A 22064-nucleotide genomic window follows, 5' to 3' on the forward strand; every position below is an offset into this window, starting at 1 on the left:
TTAAATTATAAAAATAAGGTTAGATAAACAATTTTAAAAATTATCAAAATATATAATCACAAAAAAAATCCTGCTAGTATTCTTTTGTTCGAATAAATAGTTTTTTTAAAGAGTATTGCAATTTAATGAATTTAAAATAATTATATTAAAAATAAGGTTAAAATATGTTATAAGTTCAAGTACTTTTTAAAATTTAGAATTTAGTTCATCTAATTTTTAGATTTTGAAATTCAAATCTATTAAGGAGAGCCGACTACTTTGAAAAAAGTCTTTGAAGTATCGTCTACCAAGCAATTGGTAGAACCCCAACAACTAAAGGTATTGTCTCTTGGGAAGATTTTGTCTCTCCATGCTTTGTAGAAAGCCAACATGTCGTAAGTGATTGCCCTAAAGGCTTAGTTGATAGAGTTGAGAGCACCTTGATCATATCTAGGGGTTTCCAAACAGTCAGTTCAATTATTAACCAAATTGAACTAGTATTAATTTAATTAATCGAAATGTATGATCCTTTAACCGTAAACTAAATCGAAATATTTTTTTTTTGTCTTGAAAGGTAATCTAATTAATCAAAATTTTATTTCTTGAAACACTACATGATTAAAAACACTACATAAGTCTTGAAATTTACACATAATATTCATTATTAAGTTTAGTTAATTCGATTAATTACTCGATTTTAAACTAAATTAACTAATAACTAAAATTCTAAAAAACTATTAAACAACCTTCGACTGATTAATCGAATTAGATCAATTTAATCGATTAAGTCGATTTTAACCAAAGTTTGAACACTCCTAATCATACAAGGGCATTCACCTTCCCACTAAGGGAATTTGAGCATGCATCTCACCTTTGATAAAATTTAAACCTCGAACTTATATTATATAAATCATCTTTCGAGAAAAACAACACTACTAAAAATATCAAGACTAAATTTTAAAATTATAAAAATTAAGAAGAGTTATGATATATTTTAATCGGAAAAAAAGTTCTCGGATCTCAAACCTATAATTAATAAATAGAATCATCAACCGACAGCAAAGGAGCGGAAGGGGTAAAAGGGAAATTCAAAAAAAAAGTGGTTTGTTTTGTTTGACATTGTTTTGTAAATGTTGGTGTTGGTACTTTTTAGGTGGTGATGGTCTCAAAAATAATGTAATAACGTGGCAGTCTCCTAGGATGTCCTTTTTGGTAAATGGGTCCGTCCTTTCCAACACACTCGCATCTTGTCGGCTGCCCTTTCCATTTCTCATTCCCTTTTTCTTTGTTTCTTTCTTTTCAATTTTTTTCATTTTAAATACAAAATAGGTAAATTATACTTATAGTCACTTAATTATTAATAAATTTCTTTTTAGTTATTTAATTATAAAAAGTTATAAAATAGCCACTCAACTATTAGTAAATTTATTTTTCGATCACCTAATTATGAAAAGTTACATAATTATTAGTAAATTTATTTTTTGACCACCCAACTATTTAATTTTATTTTTTTTGGTCATCAGCTGGCTAACAATAATGGTGTTCAAACGGTTAACCGAGTTGAACTAATATTAATTGAACTTTTTAATCCTTTAACCATTAGTCGAACCAAATTTTTTCAAAAAATTTAACTAGACCAAAAATTTTGATTAATTCAGTTGGTTAACCAAATTAATCAAAATTTATATATTTTTTGTTAAAACAAGTATAAAACATATCAAAAATAAATAAATTGATAATGTTCATTTGCTACATATAATTTGTATTATTAATTATTAAATTCAGTTAATTACCCATTTCAAACTGAATTAACCGATAATCAAACTTTCAAAAAATCATTAATCAACCGATTAACCAAATTAGATCGGTTCGGTCGGTTAATTAGGTTTTAACCGAAATTTGAACACCTCTAGCTGACAGTGATAGTTTTTAAAATTAGTATAATAGCAGCTTTAAGTATCAACATTTATACATTGGGTCAAATTAGTCATTTTTCTAAAAAATCTAACCCTCAATATTTACATATTGTGTGATTTGGTCTTTTTTTGTAGCTTTACTTTTCTTTGTGACTCTTTCACCTGAAAAGCTAAATAAAATAAATTTATAATCTAAATTTGATTGAAAGTATACAAAATATGAAAATGCTGAAAATCTAATATAATAATTTTCATCTTTTCTCGTTCTTTTAAAATTAACCATCGATGTCACAAAAAAAAATTCCCCCAAAAAAAACCAAATTACTAATTTTTTAAGAATTAAGACTAAACTGGCATAATTTATAATTACTGATGGGTTAAGTTACTATTATGCTAATTTTAAATGTTGCCATTATTAGTCGGTTGGTGACAAAAAAAAGACAAAATTAAACAGTTGGTGACTAAAAAAGAAATTTACTAAGAGTTGGGTGATTAATAATGTAGTTTACCCATATAAAATTTTACAAATACAAATATAACATAAATTAATAATCACAATAAATACTAAATTTTGTCACACTTACTATATGGGTGAAAAAATGAAAGTTATGTTCATAAAAAAATTAACAATACTTAGACATCTCGTTTTTAATTATTTTATTTAAGCATTTCATATAAAAATAGTGAAAGAAAAAAACATCACTATATTAATATTCATTACTTTATTAAAAATCAATTTTATGTAATTTTCCTAATCGAATTAGTGTCGAGTTGACCCATGATACCAACTCAGTCAAGCACATTATATAAGTATAGATATTGATCTAATTATGAATTTCAGTCATCTACTTTTGAAAAAACTATGAAGTTAGTCAATTTACTTTAATTGTCAATTTTAATCATCATATTTTACAGAAATTGATAAATTAGTCCAATTGAATAACATTATTAAACTTTTCAGTTAAATCATTAGTCTAAAATTAATAACTCGATAATTTATATGCAAATAATTAACAAAAGTTACAGATAAACCATTTGTATGCAACATATTTAAAAAAACTAGCGATTCAAGCTTATGTGTTCATCGATAATTCGACTAACTCTTCAGTTTTGTAAACTATAGTAGCATTTTAACTCACTTCCACTACTAGCATTAGCTCAATGGTTATTGTTGTTGTTGCAACTTCAAGTTGTGTTACATTCTTCCAATTTAATCCGTCACAGAATTGAGAGGTTTATAGATAATTTAGAAAATACTCGATATATCATTTGGTATTTGATTTCGACACTTATAATTTTATTATTTTCATAAGGATTAAATTATAATTTTATTATTTTTGAGAGTCAAAGTACAATTTTACTATATATTAACTTAAATTTTACATATTTTCATTTATGGGAGGCGCTGCCTACCTCCAGACGTTGGCCCTAGTCAATTATAATTTTCTTTATAGATTAAATTAAATATTTAAAAATCAATCTGGTTATTTTCAAGTTTGAAAATGTACAATATTTTTAAATACAAATACTACATTGAATAAAAATATATATAAATATGACTTTGAAAAAAATTAAACTAAGTACTAAATTAGAGGTGATTATGGTCGGGTTGGGTTCGGCTAGGCCTTAATAGAATTTTAGGTTCGGTACAGCTTAAAATTTTGCTCAAGCCCGGCTCGGCTCGCTTATATTAATTTTTATATTATTATTTTTATATAAAACAAAATTAAAAATATAATACATCAATTATACTAAAAATATTAAAATAAATGTTTCCCAATAAATTGAAATAAATTTTAAAAATTATTTATACTTAAATAACACTAAGATTAGTACAACTTAACAAGTAAATACCTCTAAAATAGTAGCAAAATTAACAATAAAATAATAATTATACAATATCCAAATAATAATAATAAAATAGCAATATAACAATGAAACAACACTAAAATAGTGACAAAACTATAGGGAAAACAGTCGAGATAGTAGGAGTTTTTTTTTTTTTTTTGGTCCAAACTCATTTTTCGAATCCATACTTTTATCTAAATCCTCTTACTTTTCGAACGAGTCTCGACCCATGATCAGATATATACTAAATGGTGGATTAAGCTTTTAGGGAAAAAAAAACATATCATGTGAGATCTAAAAAATAGAGAATAAAGAATAAATGAAGTTAAAGTAGTTAAAGTCATTAACCTAAAAATAAAGAATAAATATGTAGGAAAAACCTATTAATTTAAAAAAAATTATTATAGTTTCTTATTATATCTATTTTTTTATACAATGCCTATAATTACTTATAGTTCATCCTCAACCCTTAAAAAGTAGGATAATGTGTTTCAGCGTGATGTCAATCGAGATAAGACTCAATCAACAAAAATCTATTAATTAATGAAAAGACAAATGAGGACAAATATATATATTTTTTATTTTTATAAATATATTATGTTGGTATATTGGTAAAATATTTGATTTGGTTTGCAAATTAAGAGTTTATTATATATATATATATTATAAGGTTGGAAAAGTATATAACAACTAAAATATTTGTTAGTGTACCAAAGAAATGAAAATATATATTAAAAAAAAGGTGAATTGAGGTGGCAGTGTGTTGTCAATCTTGTTAGCAACAACTCCTATGATTAATTGGTACTCTAGTGTCTACCATCATCTTGGACTTTATTGGATTCCTTACTAATTATTTAAATAAAGGTGAAAAAAAAAGGGGTAAATTATATCCAATAATACTGAATTATTAATAAGTTTATATTTTAATTATTTAATTTTAAAAAAATTGTAAAATGATCATTAAATTATTTGAGTTGTTAGAATTGTCGATGCATGGCCTTCTTCACTCTCACCCTCAACACCAACCAGATGGGTAAACTTCCCTCCTCTTCTACAGTTTGGGTTTTTTTTTTTACGAAACAACTTTGAACATCATGAATCTGCAAACAAAAATTTAACTAGTTTTCTTCTCCGACACCGACATCGACCATCAGATGCACTTAGATCTGAGATATGTTCTTCTACTCATCGATGGATATTGTTCCATCGTATTGATTATCACTGAACTTTATAAAAAAATTTAACAGTCTAATGACTTAAATGAAAATATTTAAATACTTCAATAATTATTTTATAATTTTTAAAATTATGAGTATAAACCTTTGTAACCTATGACATTGCCCATTCTCCAAATTTAGAATAAATAAAAATAATTATTAGCAGTGAGGAAAATATCCTTGTCATTAAAAAATTAAAATAATTTTATATTAATATTAATAATTTAAAATTGATTTTTTAGTATGTATATTAATATACTATATATTAAACACTTGATTGAATTCATATTATGAATTAATCGAACATTAATTTAATTGGATAATAACTAAAATATCATAATTTATAAAATAAATTGTATTATCCGGAGATGATTTTATCTTTTCATATCAATTTATATAAGAAAATAGGAAAATATACATATATAATATGATTTGAACTCATGGCATTAACATTTTTACATCCATATTTTATCATTTCAATTAAAGTATCGTTTATTTTTATTTCAATTTTTATAAATTATTTATTACATAATATTTATGTTTCCACCTACATCGTGATTGTGTCCTAATCCAAGGGCTCCCTACCCCAAATTGAAAAATTATGTTTTGGGGTAATTACTTGCATAATTTATTATTAATTAAAATTAATTAAATAAGTTGATGTGAAATTAAAGTATCTTAATTCAACGTGGAAGCATGAATACGGAAAAAAAAATTAAAAAAAAATGAAAAAGAAAAAGGTCACGGTGGTTGTATTGTAGAAATAAATTAGACTACATAGTCCCACCATCATCATTTATGTCTCTATTTTATGTACACCTTATTCCCTTTTACTATATGACCAAATGCCCCCCCATTATTGGTTCTTATTAATTAATTAATTAATTAATTATTAATTTATTTGAGTAGTTTTCGATAGGTAAAAATACAGTAGAAGTTTTTGTATTAAGAATCGGGTTAGATTTTGTTATTTCTATTTAAAAACTGAATAAATTAGTCCATGTACGTTAGATAAAAAAGTAAATTGGTCATTATATTAAAATTTTTATTTATTTTTACTGTTAAAAACTAGTTTTTAGACACATTATGTAATATGAAGTATTGGTATGACTAACAGAATAACTATCATGAAATAAATTGAAATGTTGGCGGTAAAATTGTCATGGAAGCCATTGTACTAGGTATGAGATTGCATTTTTCCCCCTCTATTAAAAAATTGAGCAAATTAGTCCTTAAACATTAGATAAAAGAGTAAATTAATCATTTCTGTTAAAGAATTAATTCATTTCTACTATTAAAAATTAGCATGACTAACAGAATAACTAAACAGTGATCGTGATGTGCCACAGCCCACATGTACCGTAATGCTAAAGTACATGAACCAATTTTTAATAGTAAAAATTGATAAAAATTTTAACAGAATGACTCATTTACTCTTTGATTATACAGGGACTAATCTACTCATTTTTTGAATAAAGAAAATAAAATACAATTAAATTCTTAGTACAAGAGCCCGCATTGGAATTTTACCTATATAGTCAAATTTAAACCCCAAGTCTCAACTTCTTGTTTTGGGTAATCGGTTCATCGAGTGACACATGTCACCATTGGACAAGGAGAAATTTCCGCTTAAATTTTAGTATTTCACAATTTCTTTTCTAATTTTTATTTATTTAATTTAAATAAAAAATATATATTTAGAACTCTTCATCTCTTTATAATTCAAACGTACGCGGATGAGTGTATGACCGGCTGCTGCTCTTTCCCTTTCCTCTGTTTCGCTCTCACGTCTTCAATCATCGTGGGTGGTTTTTTTTTTTCTTAATTTATTTATTTTGGCGTTTACTTTTCGTTAAGAAATATATTTTGCATTTGTATATTTGCATGTATTATATTATATATATATATATATGATATTAGATCGTTTTGTTGATGATAGTAATAATCCTCTCTTCCTATTCTTGTTTTTCTTTTAAATTTTTTTCTTTTGGCTACCTTCAAACCATTTGAATGTTCGTTTTATTTCCATTTTCAGGTAAAATTCTTTGTGTTTTCTGCCATTAAAGGCTGCTTTATCTTTTCTTGAGAACGATCAAATTTCGTCGATGGGTTTATTTTGTTGTTTGTTTTCATGGGTGATTTGGGTTTCTAACTTGATTTTTTTAACTGGGTTTGTTTTTTATTAAGGAAAAAAATAAAATAAAACGATTGATTATCAAATTATATGTTTTATTGTTGTGTTAATATTTATTTATTTTAATTCTAGTGCCTTGAATAGGCATGCTCTGACAAAGAATAAAAAACGAATTTTTATTTCTATTTTTGTCATCTATTTGATTTTTATTTCTATTTTTTTTTTGTAGTTAGAGACTTTAGAATTGGGGTATGAAGAAATTCCTGGGTTTTCTTTTTGTGGTTTTAATTTTTTTTATAATAGTAATAATAATTTTGTTAGTCAACATTTTGTGCTGTTTTTTATTGTTGTTTTATAAATTCTATGGATGCAGGGCCCATTTTTTTGGAATTTTGTTTTACCTTGTTTTTTTTTCTTTATTTTGGTTATTGGATCTCTTAATGTTTCAGAAATTTGTTAATTCTTTTTTGTTATAGTATTTGCAGCAAATTTGGCAGAATATTTCCAAGTAAGGGTGTTTGGTGGATCACTGAAATTTAGACATAAATTCAGGTTCTTGCCAGTTTGAACACAATTCCTAGGAAAGCTATTTCCAAATGCTAAATTTTGCCAGAGGAAGAAGCCAGACAAGGTCAACCAGATCTATGCCTTTTGCTGGTAACATTTTCTCTCTTCTTCAGTTCTAACCCAATTTTCTTTGTTTAGTTTTATGATTTATACTGTTTTTCATCTTCTTCTTGTTCATGCCATTGTCTTGGGACTTAATCCTGCCATTTTCATTTAGAAAGCTTTAAATTTGGAAAAGAAAAAAAAATTCTTATGACAAACCTCTTGAAATTTCATTTTACCTTTTTACTTCCAAAATCCTACTAACAGTTTGTCACTGAATGTAGAAAATTGTAATTCTTTTTAAGTTTACAATTTAAAATATGCTTAAGTTATTCAGAATTTGGAAGTTGATTTGCTTGTATCTTAATGCTTTTACAATGATTTCTCTGAATTCAAAATTGTTGTTTGTGTTTTGCATGTAGGCATGGAATACCATGATCCCAAAAGGAAGAGCAATTTTGTAGGAAAAATCCTTATGGCTGCTGCCCTTACAGCCGTTTGCATCATCATGCTCAAGCAATCTCCGACATTTGGTACTCCAAGTCAGGTATCTTCTTGGTTCAATCTCTATTTCTTCAACTTCCCTCTTTATTCTGCCGTGGTGCCTGCTATTTGTTCACTCTAGAATATCAGTTATCAAAAGACTATTCTGAATGTTTGTCATGCTGGTTTTTTGTTAACTTTGATAATTGAATTATTGCTATTGTTTTTTAACCATTTTTTAAGGTAGTTGTTATGTATGGATGTATTTTTTCTGGGGTTACAAGAGCAGTCATATCAGGACCCTATGCCATTCTTCTTAAGGATTCATTCTTTCTTGCTGTTGGATTAGTTTAATCAAGCTGTCAACTTGATTATGGATGTGTCGTTTTCCCTTTGCATATGGTTAATATCATCTTCACTTCTACATGATGAAAAATTATAGTTGCTGCTACTTCATATGGAAACTTGAAATCAGTACCGTACTCCTGTTGTTTCTGTAGGAATGGCTGTTTTTAGTTATATAACTTTTCAACTTCTGACAATTTCTTTTTTCATTTTTGACTTCTTTCCAGTTCTCCCGACATGAAGAAGGTGTAACTCATGTTCTTGTAACTGGTGGTGCTGGCTATATTGGTTCACATGCTGCTTTACGACTTTTGAAGGAGTCATACCGTGTAACTATTGTGGTATGTTTTTGGTTTAGGAATGTAGCTATCTCCTTTTGTAATCTTTCACAGCCTGTGCATAATTATCTGGATTTTAAAGGAAGAACTTATCTCCTTTGTAGGACAATCTTTCACGTGGAAACATAGGTGCCGTTAAGGTTCTACAAGAGTTATTTCCAGAACCAGGAAGGCTTCAATTCATTTATGCTGATCTGGGGGATGCAAAAGCTGTATCCTTTTAGTGAAATTTATTATGATTATTTTTTTTAAATGATCAAATTTAGGCTTTAAAACATGGATATGGTTTATTGTTTCCTTGATCCTATGTTTTAGGTAAATAAAATATTTTCAGAAAATGCATTTGACGCTGTAATACACTTTGCGGCTGTTGCATATGTTGGGGAGAGTACACTTGATCCTCTCAAGTAAGTCTCCTTTTTGATTTATGATCAGCATAGTTAATATAGGTCAGATGAGCTGTGAAGTAGGTTGCTCAATCTGCTGTTTTATGCTAAAAGAAAACTGGTAATTTGACAAGAGCTGATTTAGTTGAAGAGCTTTAATGTGTCCTTTAGTGCTCTGAATGAGTGCAGGGAGTATATACTTCATTTGCGTCGTTGATGGGCGCCCTTTTTTCCCACCTAAGCTTGTAGCCTTGTTTACGAATTACATGGCTGATATTCTGTTCTCTAAGGTCAACTCAATTCAACTAATTAAGTTTTGTAGCTGCAGTTGCCATGATTTATGAAAGCACTTGAAAGGAAGCTAAAAACTTTCTCGTCACTGAACTAGCAGTTTAGAGGAGCTATTTTGGGGCGCTAGATTTCCGAAGGAAATTTAATTTGGATTCATTTTGTTTAGGTGTATCTGAAGATGAGCTTGTTTTACCAAATATGCTTGATAACATCCTGACATCTATGTAGAAGGCCTTTAGAATTGTCTACTGCCCTTTCTTTCTCTTACCTAACTGTTCAAAATGAAAAAGAAATTGACCTTGGAATGGAGGTCCGCTTGTTGTATCCTTTATATGTGCTTTCTTCTAATCAACTGTGCTAGTCAGCCACAACCTTTTTGCTACTTTTCAGTAAACTACCGGCACTGCCACTGATAGCATCATCTACATGTCCCTTTCTATTTTCATTAACTCCTCCATGACAAATCATGATGTTTTCACACGCTTGTTTTGAGGAAAATGCATCAGCATCTGTTGTAACTTTTCTTTTGAGTATTTAGGGAGAATTGAATACATCAATGTCGATTAAGATTGGCTCCTAAATCTGTGGTTGTGAAATGTTATTGCATGATTGACTACTTAAATATTATTTGAAACTTCTCAATCTGTACTATTTAAACTAATATGTTCTCTACGGTGTGTTTGGCCTTGATGTGCAGGTATTATCACAACATTACTTCAAACACCTTGGTGGTGTTAGAGGCAATGGCTGCTCACGGTGTTAACACTCTGATATACTCTAGTACATGTGCCACATATGGGGAGCCTGAAAAGATGCCAATCACGGAAGAAACCCCACAGGCAAGTAAACTTGATTTTATGCTTAGTTATTTCTTGAATTTTTTGTTTGAGGCCAATAAACTAGAGGACAGACCTTTATCAACTTGTTTTCAAGGTATGTATGGTTATAATGCAAGGCAACTAACATTTGTTTTGAACCAACTCAGGTTCCAATCAATCCATATGGAAAAGCTAAGAAGATGGCAGAAGATATCATCTTGGATTTCTCCAAGAATTCAGACATGGCAGTTATGATCCTAAGGTTTGTCTATTTGTTTAGAATCTTGATAATGCATTTTAGTTTTTCTTGACACGGTTTTCATACTTACTCCTTTGTTTTCTTTATCTAAACATGCATAACTTTTTGAGCTTAATGATATCACTTAAGTCTTCCAAGTCTTCAACCAAAACTAAGTATTTATATTTGCTTGTAGATTCTTATGCTTTTTTGTATACTTGGAGGGAGTTAATTCATCATGTTGTGATATTTTTGCCTGCTAAGACTAGCATATATAAGACACATACTTTGAACGTTTAAGCTGCATATGTAAGTAATTGTAACAAGGGCAATCTGTAGTTCAAGATTATAGGTCAAATAAGCTTAGAATGTTGCTTATTCAGATGGTTATGATTAACAATATGGGATTCCTGAGATTTATAGACCCCAAAGAACTTGTATCATGCTCAATGTGTAGGGATCTAACCAGAAATTCCTGGTAGTCCAACAAATTTCCATTGGTTACAAATTCATATGTTTTTGGTGAACATCTTTCAGATACTTCAATGTGATTGGGTCAGATCCTGAAGGAAGATTAGGTGAAGCTCCCAGACCTGAGTTGCGTGAGCATGGACGAATTTCAGGTGCTTGTTTTGATGCAGCTCGTGGTATTATGCCTGGTCTAAAGGTATTCTATTTCTTTTACCACTTTTCTCATCTTTAGTGATTGCTTTGTATTTCTAGCTAAACTTGTGGTCAAAAAGTGAACAATATAGTGCAGCTTATATACAAGTTTATAACTAGAAATACGACTAGCTATATTTCTAGTTATTGCAGTTTGAGGGACCTTAGCAAGATATTGAACATAAAAAAATCGTGGAGATCTTACTGAAAGTTCTGCTGTTAATTTTAAATATCGAGAGCAGCAGCAGCACTTTTTTAAGGCTCAAGCAATCTATGCAGATGTAAAATTGGATAATTGTGAGAGTTTTACCCTCTTCAAATGGATGGCCTAATTTGGTCTCAATCAAATTGATAATGGGCTCTGTGCGAATAACAAATAGAGATGTTCAAAACAAGTATAAATAATTCTATGGTTCAATAGCTGCCATGGAAATTTTGATGAACATTTATAATGTGTTCATTTCATCTTTTCCTTGAAACATGTTTGCAGATAATGACTTTGCAGAAGCTGATGTTTTGGGTGTATGATATGTATTTATATATATATATATATATATATTCCTGCTGAGATCATCAGCTTTGCAAGCATTTTTTTAAATTCTTTAGGCTGGTTTTTTAGCTCATGAAAGATTTCAAAGACCTGGACTGAATGATGATCTGTCATTTCACATGCTCAACAATGATGCTTCTTTTTTATGTGAAAAAGGTCATCTAATGTATTTGATAAAATGAACTGTGAACTTTTTTGTCACAACTGTACTTTTCAATCAAGTATGTGCTATTTGATGTTTGTTTTATACTCATTATAATGTCATCACACCTGTCGGTCCACATGTTTGCAATATTTTCTTTATCTTCAAAATGATTTCACTGCAGAATGGGAAAGATAAAGTCTTGATGTGTTTTTGTAATTTGGTATTGATTCATCACCCAAAATTTCCATGAACCACTTGGGGTGCATCTTTGATAATCCAGTTTTTTGGCTTCTTGTAGGTCAAGGGAACAGACTATAACACACATGATGGGACTTGCATACGAGATTATATCGATGTTACTGACTTAGTCGATGCTCATGTTAAAGCTCTTCAAAAGGCGCAACCCAGTAAAGTAGGAATCTACAATGTTGGCACTGGAAAAGGTAGATCGGTAAAAGAGTTTGTAGAGGCCTGTAAGAAAGCAACAGGGGTAGATATAAAAGTTGATTATCTTCCCCGCCGACCTGGTGATTACGCCGAAGTATTTAGTGACCCAACTAAGATCAGGCGTGAACTGAACTGGACAGCTCAACATACCGATCTCGAGGAGAGTTTAAAGACTGCATGGAGATGGCAAAAGGCGCACCGTGATGGATATGGAGCCTCTTAAATGAGGGACTTTCATGATGTTCACAACATTTTATAGCAAACGACTAGTGCAGATCTCAGATGGCGCTGACTTCAGCAGTGTTTCTTCTGTTCTATCCGTTGCATAGAAGAGGGGAGGAAAATTTTTTGAGATAAAAATGATTTTCCATTGCTATTACATTATTTGATCATATGTATTTGAAGCCAATAGTGATAGTTGAATAACATGATGGCCAGGCTCAGGTATAGCTTTTATTATTCATTCATTTGCTCATGTTATATTTGCTTCATTCATTAACCAGTAGGTTCAATAAGGCTGCCATTGTGCCTACAGCTAATTAGCAAGCCCATGGAGTCTTACAAAAACTTGAATATTAATGAAGGGGATTGAAAAATAAATAAATAAAAGAAAGAGAGCTTGATGTACTAATTTTTTTTATTAGTACATATAATGATAATTTTTGGTATATGGAGTTTGAGAATTATTTGATATATGTACTTTGGAAAAGTTTGATTTGCCTTTTCAGGCTTTTAGATCTTAAAAGTTTGATTTGTTATCCCATTTTTTAGGCTTGAGCTCGGTCTAGCTTGATTTTTTTTTCTTTAATTTGTAATGTTTTATATTATGTAATTTATAACACATAAAAATTAAATTTTAATACTATTATAATGTAAACATTAAAAAAAAAGAGTTAAGATCACTAGCTATAAATTTTAATAAATAAAAATTAAATATTAAATTAAAAATAATATAAATATATTTTAATTTTTTAAAAAATATAGATAGGCTTAAAATGGGCTTTAGTTAGTTATTTACAAAAAGGGGTGGGTTTGAATAAAATTTCAAGTCCATATTTCGAATCAAGTTGAGCCTGAGTAAGCATAAAGTGTTAGTATCATGCCTAGACCTAACTCAGCCTGACTTGACCCATGAACACCTCTAATCTAGACTAGGGGTGAGTACTTGATCGAGTCGAGTAAAAAAATTTCGAGTTAATTGAGTTGGCGAATCTTATTTTAGGAACCGAACTCAATTTGAATTTTTTTGGAACCAAATCGAGTCAAAAAATTTTGAGTCAAGTCAAGTCGAGTTAACAGATCCTATTATTTATACTCAATGTTGCGTTTAACATCGACCTATTATTTAACTAGTAAACTAATTACAAGATTATTTAATTACATAAACAATATAATGGTTTTGCCTTTTTAACTTGATAGGTACATTTATCAAAACGACATAATTTTGCCTTTTAATTTAATGATTTTGACTTTTAACTGTAGAAAAGATAAATATTTATCAAAACAACGTAGTTTTGCCTTCTTATTTGGATTTTCGGATAACTCGAATTGTGTAATTCATATTCGAGTTAAACCAAAAAAACTTGATTTTTTATTTAAGTTGATCCGAATAACTCAATTAACTCAAACAACTCGAACTATTTAATTCAAAATTTAAAATTTTTATCTAATTTTTTTTAAATTTAATCAAATTAATAGATCTACCATGAGATTTGAGAACGTAAACCTATAAACTATAAAAGGATTTTGAGAAATAAATTGAAGTCTCACAGCTCAATTCATAAATATAAAGCCAGGCTTATAACTGTAGCGACGTAAAAATTAGCTTTAGCTTCGGTCGCTAATTGTGGCGATTAAAAACTTGGAAATTAAAGTTTGATTTAAAATAAACCGGGAGTCGCCACCGATCCTTTTTCTAGGTGTGATCGGACACCTATTAGATTTCCTTTTTTAAAAACGAGAAAAAGGCCGAGTTAAGGTCTACGTTAAAAAGCCAGAGAAAAATTAGGGTTCGGGAGTCGGTTACGCGGGAGGAAGGTATTAGCACCCTCGCGACGCCCAAAAATTGGTATCTCATAAACAAGTGTTGTCTTGATTTTCAAAAATATGAGTTCAAAGTAATATTCAATCGTGATCCGATTCAAAACACGAAAACTTTCAATTTTTGATTTCCCTTTTTTGAGAAGGGTATACCGATTAAACACGAACCGACGAATTCCACTCAACATAGCAATGGAACCGTCGACTTGGTATTAAACCGATATGTTGCCTTTGATTATCGAAATTAATTTAGAAACAAAAACGTGATTTTTTAAAACGTGTAAGACAAAACGAATACAGAAATAAATAAACAAATGAAAGGACTAGGTATACATATTTAAGCAAATGACAAACATAACAAAAAATATTAAAACAATAACCGTGCATGCAAGATTAAATGTAATAATAATATTAAATACGAGAATACAATGAATATATATACATGATATCAAGAATATATACACAATATATTTTGCACACACATATATAAGTAATAATAGTGTTGGAAATGTACTACATATATTATTTGAGCTAGTAGTGATAAAATAAATAATTAATAATATTGGAGTATATACATGGTAGTAAATAATTAAAATATATATATACGTATAGATAATTTCAATGTTCAAAACATATTAATATTAGTAGTAATAATATTACATAGAGATGTACTTATATATATACATAAGAGACATATACCTATAGAATAAAATACATAAATAACACAATATTTAATATATACATAATACAAAAAGGTAGTGTACGTATGATAAATATAGAATACACATAATATATACATATATAACAAAGCACACACTCAGTATATTACAATAGTAATAGTATTGAGACACGAAGAGAAAAGTATGATATAATTGAAACACCATATTCAATAAAAGTAATAAAATAATGGGAATAAACCTACATACAAGAGTATATATATATATATATATTTAAGCATACATATAATAGTATCAATATTAGTAATAAGTATAATAATAGTATTGAAATATGAAAACAAGTAGAGCATTAAAACACCAAAATAAAATAACTAGAAAGAAACTAAATATGAACGCATACATACAGACGCATACAATAAGAGTATATGCCAATATATATAGTAACAACGATGATAATAATAATAATAACAATACTAATTATAAAAATAACAAGGACATTTAATAAATATACGAAAATAAACGGAGAAAGGACTGAAATTAAAATAAAAACGAAGTTATAGGGCCAATTTAAAAAAGAAATAAAGTGGAGGGACTTAATTACAACACGCGCGTAACTAGAAGGGTCAAAAGCACAATAAATCCATATGTTAAAACGCTGCTAGCGTGGGGACCGAATGAATTCGAGGCAAAACAACGGGGCCGAATTTAAAGTATAAAAAACTTGATTATAAAACGTTGAAAAAGCGGAAGGGCCAACTGCGCAAATAGCCCCTCCCTTAAAAAACACGCGGATCCCCTGGTCGGACGGGTCGGGTCAACCCGACCCTCATCAAAACGCGTCGTTTTACGCTTTAAGGGGGTCCAAAGCGGTGCGTTTGGACCCTATATAAGTCAAATTTTTTGTTTTGTTTTCATTTGAAAGAAGAAAGAAAAAAAAGAAAAGGAGGAGAGAAAAGAGGAACGGGAAAGAAGAGAGGAGGGGGGGAAGCTCGGTCATGGGGGCGGTCACCGGACGACCACCGGAGGTCGGCCGGCGTTGGCGGCGGCCACCGCGTCTTGATGGCGGAAAGGTAAAAATCTTATTTTTATTCTCATTATTTTATTGTATTTTTTGATAAATATATGTGTATGAATTCGCCAAAAACGAAATTAGAAAAAACAATCACCTTAGATCGGTTCGATTTTAGCTCCGATTTGTTGATTTTGTTTTTTGTGTTGATGTCTACCTCTGACCGGTATTCTTGTTATATCTACTGACTTTTTCGAAATATATGTGTATTCAAAGATCTAAAAAAGGGGGGGTTTACAGTGTTCTATTCGGCTTTTTATAGCCTGTTTTGTTACATATTTTGTTATTATTTTTTTGCTATCTGCTTCTGCTTTGCTTCTGTTGTTTTTGCAGGGTATGGGGCGTGATGGCCGAGGTCGGGCGTGCTAGTGGGGTTCGTCGCCGGTCAGACGGCATGGGGCGTGGTGGGTGAGTGGGGTTCGGCGCAAGTGGGCAAGTGGGGGCTAGGGTTAGGTTCAGTGGGCCATTCGGGTTTGGGCTGGTGTTATAGGTTTAGGTTAGTTGGGGTTATTGGGTTTCTGTGTATTGTTTTGGGTTTGTAAGGGTTTGGGGGTTATTGAATGGGTTTAGTTAGGTTTAATGGGCTTAGGGTCTAGTTGTTGGGGTTAGCTAAGTCCTATTGTAATGTATTTGGGCCTGAGTCTCATAAACGGCCCAAAATTGGCCTATAACAATAACCATAAGCTTTTACATTAAAATATAATATAGATTGTAAATTGAGTGTTAGCTCCATTAGTATAGATATTATTGCTAATGCAAGAGGACACGAGTTCTGTTGGGGATCGACCCGATTAAACAATAAATAAATAAAAATAGCGAAAAAAATTGAGAAATTGAACACACAAATTTAACGTGAAAAAACCCCTCCAAAGAGGATAAAAAATCACGGGTAAAGATAATTTTACTATAGTGGCAAAAGAACGAAGATTACAAAAGATGGAGATGAAAACTAAACTCGAAAACCTGAAAACAAAGAACTCTTAAAACGTAAACACAAAATTTTCTAAATATATTATGAGTTCTAATATCTAATGATTTTTCTAAGGTTGTAAAGAGTCTATTTATAGGCTAAATTCATAAGTCAAATAATAATAAAATAATCGAAACTAATCAGAGTTTGATTGAAATAAATAAACAGAGTTTGATTCAAACAAATAAATAGAGTTTAACTGAAAGATTATTTCTCAAATTTGATTGAAATAGGAGTCATACTCACCAAGTTCAAGTACGTTGAAGCGTATTATCTTCCGATTTTTAGTTTGGGGAGGAAAAAGACAGATATGATCAGAACCTATCATAACTCGCTGTGAAAAATTAAGGGAAGTAAATATAATTTTTGGCACGAGGATCTATAAGCTAATCTCACTATATAAAAAAAGACTATAACATTTTGAAAAAAAAAAAATATTAATTTTTTTTATAAATTTATAAAATAACTAAAAAGAGGTCTAGAATGAATTGGGATAAATTAGTTGTCCAGATGCATTTAAATGGATAACCATCCATCTAAGTTCATTTACGATGTAAAAACTTTTTATTAATTTTTATATTTTAAAATTTTATATATTTTTAATTTCAAAATAATAATATATATAAGATGATATTTTATAAAAAAAGTAATAATATGTAAACTTGTTAAAAATACATGTTAAATAAATCTGAAGAATTGAGTCTCCAATATCTTGAACTGCAACTCAATTTTTTCTTTTAACAAAACTCCTCAAACTTTATTAATCAAAAATTAGAAAAAGACAATAAGATAGAAAATCCCAATATATTTCAGAAGCAAAATAAATTGAACTTTTGGCAAGTTTTTGAGCTTTAATATTTCGGGCCTCAATCTCAGTTGCCCTTTTTAACTATTATTTTGTGAAATCAAATTGATTTTATATTCTTATTAATAAAATATTTTCCAACATAAACTCCATTTACAAGAAAATCAAACAAAGTTAGAATAAATTCCAAAATTAAATAATAATTATGTTTAATATCTTATGCAAGTTCTTTTATAAAATTTTAAAAAATTTATCTTTTCAAAATCCACTTAAAATAAATAATCTATCTCATTTATATTCATTGTTTTTAGTTTTTAGAATGTATTCACACAAGTAGATGTAGTAGGTTCTGTTACAGAAAATGTTATAAAAATTGGATTAATAGTCAGATCAGTTAGATTATTGGTGATCAAATTAATTCAGTTGGATCAGTAGGTATTGTGTAACGACCCAAAATTCGTGAGCATCAGAAAAGTACATTATCGGGCCTCCGTCTTAGTAAACCGAGTTAGTAAATAATTATTAGGAGTAATTATGAGTCTAATAGTGTGTTTAATTAGATTTTTATTTAGTGAATTTAGCTTAATTTAAAGTAATTAGGAAAAAGGATCAAATTGAATAAAGAGTGAAAGCTTAATTATAGATTTAAAGAAAGTAAAAAGGCTAAAATGACAATTAAGCCATTTATATGAAATGAGGCGACATATATGCATTAAAATGTAAGATTTTTGTTTTAATTATATATATATATATATATATTAATTTATAATATTATTAATTTATAACTTAAATAAGTAAATAAACCAAAACATGCCAATTATATGGTTATAATTAAATATATGTGTAAAATACAAGAAAATATACTTGTAATATATTTGTATATTTTTTAAATAATAAGTAAAAGATATCATTGATGATTATTATTTAATTGATATTATATTAGTGAATAAATTAATAAGTTGACAAATGTAGGGAATGAGATGATACATGTCTAATAATATGTATAATACAATTGTAATAAAAGTATTATTTATTAAGTAGATATTTATTATTTTATAAGATTTTTGGTATGAAAAACAAATTAGATAATGGCATTTGTAATAATATGAATATATATATATATATATATTTGTATTATAATTATGTATTTACTTAAATTTTAAGTTAAAGATATTTATTAATTAAATATTGATATTATAAGATTTTTATTTGTTAAATAAATAAAAGAAGACAAATGGATGGAAATATTAGTGTACAAATGTACAAAGATACATGTATACAAATGTATTAATTATATTGTTATTAAATAGATATGTTATAATTATTAAATTAACTTAAATATAAATATAAAATAAAGCACTAAAGCATAAATAAATAAATAAATAAAGAAGAATGAAACAGAGAAAGCCATTCGAAAGTGGGAAAGAAAAAGGAAGAAAAGAAGAAAGGGAAAATTCAGCTTTTAAAGCTTGAAGTTTAATTGGTAAGTTTAATCAAGTTCTTTTTTTATAAATTTGATATTTTTGGAATCCTAGAGTGAAATACTCTTGGATTTAAGTTGAAATTTTGAAAGTTAATAGATTTTTGAGTAGGGTTTATGTTGAACAAATGATGGAATTGGGGGTTTATTTGATAGAAATTTTGATTGGAATTGAACAAAGGATTGAATTGTAAACTAAGCTATAAGTTTTGAGTTTTACGGATTAAATTGAAATAAATTTAAAATTATGAAAATATGATAAAAATTAAATAGTTATGTCGAAACCATTTTTATCTTTGGAAAAAAAGGATCGATTTAAAAATGTAAATGGAGTCACCACCAATCTTTTTCGAGGTGAGATTGGGCCACCTTAAAATCAATCGTTTTAATAAAACATTTGGGCCTATTAAAACAATAATTCTTTTGGTCTGCTAAGTTTGAGAAAATGGGCTCGGGAGTTAGTTACGCACGAGGAAGGATTAGTACCCTCGTAACACCCAAAAATTTGTACCTATTTGATTAGTTGATATCTTGATGTCGAAATTTGAAAAGATTTTAAAGTACGATCCTTTTGTTTGAGGGAAAAAAATCAGAAATATTATTCGAATAAAATGTGAAGACCTACTCATTTCGAAGGAGAGAATGCCACACCCAGTAAGTTAGGGTCTAACATTTCAGACCTTCGGAATTAAGTTGGTCTTCGGTTTAAAAAATTCATGTGTGGAGGTTTAAGAGAAGGGTATTCGGTCATCCGGGACTCATGAATAATTAGAACTCAGTAAGTTAAAGCTCAATCTCTCAGAACTCTCAAATACCGAATATTGCCTTGATTTTAGAAATTACTATCCTCAATATAACGCAATGCCACACCCAGTAAGTTAGGGTGCAACGTCCCGAATTTCCAAGGATAGGTTTTTTATTCGAACCTCATACAATTAAATTTGAGAAGGGTACTCGGTTATTTAGATTCAACGAGAAAAATCAGAACCCAGTAAGTTAGGGCACAATCCTCCCGAGGATCCTAAATATCGAATATTGCCTTTATTTTGAAAACAATCGAGGATAAATCTTTGAATAACATGAATTTGGGCGGTTGAAACTTAACAAAAAATGATAACATGCAATATGAAAATAGCAGTATAATAATAAACTTGACAGTATATATATATTAACCCCTAGAATATAGTAAATGCAAGGAAAATCAACAATAACTATAACAATAGTAATAAATATAATAACGTAACAAACATAGCAATAAAGCTATTAACGATGCGAAAATGCATAATAGAAGTGAAAATAATATGTCAAATGATGATGTATATATATAGCGATAATAGTAAAGTTAAAATAGCAATGCTAAATTAATGAAAGTGAAAATAATAAATAATAATAATTTAGCATAAAAATATTCGATTAAAAAACTATGGTATATAAAAATAATAAAATAACATAGTAGGTCTATTAATAATTATATTAGGAAAACTTTAGCGAAAAATATATACATATAAAAATTACAAATAGGAATAGTAAAATAATGGTAATAAATGAAAAAATAATAAATATGAAAAACTATATTAAAATAATTAATTTTAGTAAAATATATACATATAATGAAAAGTTAAGTATAATTAAATAAAACTTTAGTAAATATGTATATATAGTAAAATGATAGTGGTGAATGGTAAAATAAAAAAATGGAAAAACTATATTAAAATAATTAATAAAAAATGTATAGAAGAAAAATAATAATAACAATGTGATACTTTAAAATAAATAGTACAGAAGACAATAATTATTGGTAAACATAAATAATATAGCCAATGGATATAAAAGATCAAAATAATTAACTTTTAAAAAAGGATTAATAGTAATTATATAATAGTTTAAAATAAACTGTAAAAAAAAAGATTATTAGGGAACCAAAACAATATACAAGTAAAATAATAGATATAATGGATAACAAATATAATAAAAATAATAAAATAAATGGTAGGATAAAAAACTAAAAATAATAGGATATAATGAAATAAAATAAAAGAATAATATTACAAACAAAAAATAATTAATTTTGTGCTAAAAGTGTTTAAATAATCAAAATGAGGCTTAATTGAAATTAAAATTGGAGTTATTGGGCCAAGATCGGAATAAAAAAAGGGTTAGGGGGACCGAAATGTGACGCGCGTCAATGATCGGGGACCGAAATGGCAAATGTCCCAAGCCTTTTAAACACAGCGTTTCAGCTTGTACCAAATTGAATCGACGCGCAAATATTCGAGGCCAATTTAAAAAAAAAAAGAAAAGAGCACAAAAGGGCCCAATCAAGTGACCACACAACAGGGGAGGACCTAATGCGCAATAAAACCAAAAAATGAAATGGAGCTATTCCCCTTGCAATTAAAGGCAGAATAAATGATGGTTGTCTGCCATTTAAAACTAAAATTAAAGAAAACCCCTCCCCATTTCTATTTGCTGAAAATCAAATTTCACCCCTTTTCTTCTGCTAGGGCCATGACCCACGCCCATCATCGCAACCTTCAACCGCTGCCGCTCCACCACTGGATTTGGTGGCCAGTAGCACGCACGGGAGTCCAGGTAAGCCCCTCCTTTCTCTTTTAA

The 22064-nt window shown here is 28.9% G+C and overlaps 1 protein-coding gene across 6 annotated transcripts; it reads left to right on the plus strand.

The window, feature by feature from the left end:
* The first annotated feature begins 6635 nt into the window (after window positions 1-6635).
* On the plus strand, window positions 6636-13066 carry LOC108483988 (UDP-arabinose 4-epimerase 1). Of its 6 annotated transcripts, none has more exons than XM_017787575.2 (10): window positions 6636-6761; window positions 7571-7751; window positions 8126-8250; window positions 8759-8872; window positions 8974-9081; window positions 9185-9276; window positions 10244-10385; window positions 10532-10626; window positions 11140-11269; window positions 12259-13066. In XM_017787575.2, exons 2-10 carry the CDS (start codon window positions 7691-7693, stop codon window positions 12628-12630), a joined length of 1239 nt encoding a protein of 412 aa, XP_017643064.1. In that variant the 5' UTR covers window positions 6636-6761; window positions 7571-7690; the 3' UTR covers window positions 12631-13066. The 6 variants fall into 6 exon arrangements, with proteins under 6 accessions (XP_017643064.1, XP_017643066.1, XP_052885628.1 ...); XM_017787577.2 differs by having other exon boundaries at window positions 6641-6761; window positions 7580-7751; XM_053029668.1 differs by having other exon boundaries at window positions 6661-6761; window positions 7647-7751.
* The last annotated feature ends 8998 nt before the right edge of the window (window positions 13067-22064 follow it).

The sequence above is a fragment of the Gossypium arboreum genome, chromosome 6 (assembly GCF_025698485.1).
Source record: "Gossypium arboreum isolate Shixiya-1 chromosome 6, ASM2569848v2, whole genome shotgun sequence".
Taxonomy (NCBI): domain Eukaryota; kingdom Viridiplantae; phylum Streptophyta; class Magnoliopsida; order Malvales; family Malvaceae; genus Gossypium; species Gossypium arboreum.

What these genes read in the sequence shown, in the direction of transcription:
- LOC108483988 (XM_017787575.2), top strand. Translation starts at nt 7,691, where the DNA reads ATGCTAAATTTTGCCAGAGGAAGAAGCCAGACAAGGTCAACCAGATCT. An exon ending in CAGATCTATGCCTTTTGCTG is followed by an intron (nt 7,752 to 8,125) that starts GTAACATTTTCT and finishes TTTTGCATGTAG; the next exon opens with GCATGGAATACCATGATCCC. An exon ending in CATACCGTGTAACTATTGTG is followed by an intron (nt 8,873 to 8,973) that starts GTATGTTTTTGG and finishes TCTCCTTTGTAG; the next exon opens with GACAATCTTTCACGTGGAAA.